Raw genomic sequence first — 1,024 nt, forward strand, 5'->3', positions numbered from 1 at the left:
ATAGAACAATAAGCTACAGCTCCTGGTGCTCTAAGAAACGTGGCGGAGGACGGAAATTTCCTTGCTTAAGTTGCTTAAAAGCGAGGTCGAAACGAGCTCCAAAAAGCCAAGCCGCAAATATCTGGAGACCCTTCAGCCAAACTGTGCCAATGTTAACGGTGAACTTTGTTTTTGAGCATACCATGACAGCTGTAAGGACGGACAGGATCCCAAATAGGGCAAACATTATATACATTGTATCCTGTCGAGCTTCCGCATCCAGTCGAGCTTGTTCAGTTTCCTCCGAAGTTTTCTGTTGCTTTGCCCGAAAATGAGCCTGCTCCGCTGTTTGGGAGGGAAAAATGGATTCAATGAACTTTTCGACCTATAAAATGCAAAATAAACCACCCAAATTAGAATGCAGCAATGGGAACATACAAGAGATAGAATATAGGTGAGGAGATACTAGACGAACCTTGCCACAGACGACACTGATTTTCAGGAAATTAGGGTCCTTGGGTGTATTTTTCTTGTGGATTTTGCGAATGTATAGCTTAAATACATCGCAGAATACCCGCACATTCTGTGTCGATTGGACCATGAGCTGACAGGCGATGCCCTTAGTGATCTTAACATTACGCTCAAATATGGCCTCATTCCGGAAACATAGTTCGAGGGTTGCAATGGCCATAGACTGGGGAATTGCACAGAAATTGAAAATACTCTGCTCTTTAAGCCCGGCAAGATAAAAAAGGCACTCGTCAGCGTGATCAAGAGCATTAAGGATCATCTCTGCGTTGCAGTTCAAGGCAACGGTTCTGTTTTCAGGTTTGAATAGGTCTTCAAACTGATCGACATGTTTTGACCAGATTTCCTTTGGCCAGAAGCAGCGCTTGTCAACGTGATCCTCTTTGACATCCCGAATAATGTTTGTCTTTTGAAGAAACAAACCCATTGAGATATAGAGCTCCGGGCGATTCAAAAGCGCTGGGTTGGCGAATCCAGCCTCAACAAAAAGTCTGGTGAGTCCCTCACCAACAAGGCC

The 1,024-nt window shown here is 44.5% G+C and overlaps 1 protein-coding gene across 1 annotated transcript in view; it reads right to left on the minus strand.

Annotated features, from left to right (window-relative positions):
* Positions 1-13: 13 nt before the first annotated feature.
* The window catches only part of PAAG_12679 (farnesyl-diphosphate farnesyltransferase), a gene marked incomplete at both ends in the record, with an annotated part of 1,661 nt that continues 650 nt past the window's right edge, over positions 14-1,024 (minus strand). Inside the window, 2 exons of the mRNA XM_015848141.1 lie at positions 14-364; positions 455-1,009. Of these exons, the coding sequence (XP_015702243.1) occupies positions 14-364; positions 455-1,009 (906 nt within the window). The remainder of the gene's footprint in view (positions 365-454; positions 1,010-1,024) is intronic.

Source organism: Paracoccidioides lutzii (assembly GCF_000150705.2).
Source record: "Paracoccidioides lutzii Pb01 unplaced genomic scaffold supercont2.66, whole genome shotgun sequence".
NCBI lineage: Eukaryota > Fungi > Ascomycota > Eurotiomycetes > Onygenales > Ajellomycetaceae > Paracoccidioides > Paracoccidioides lutzii.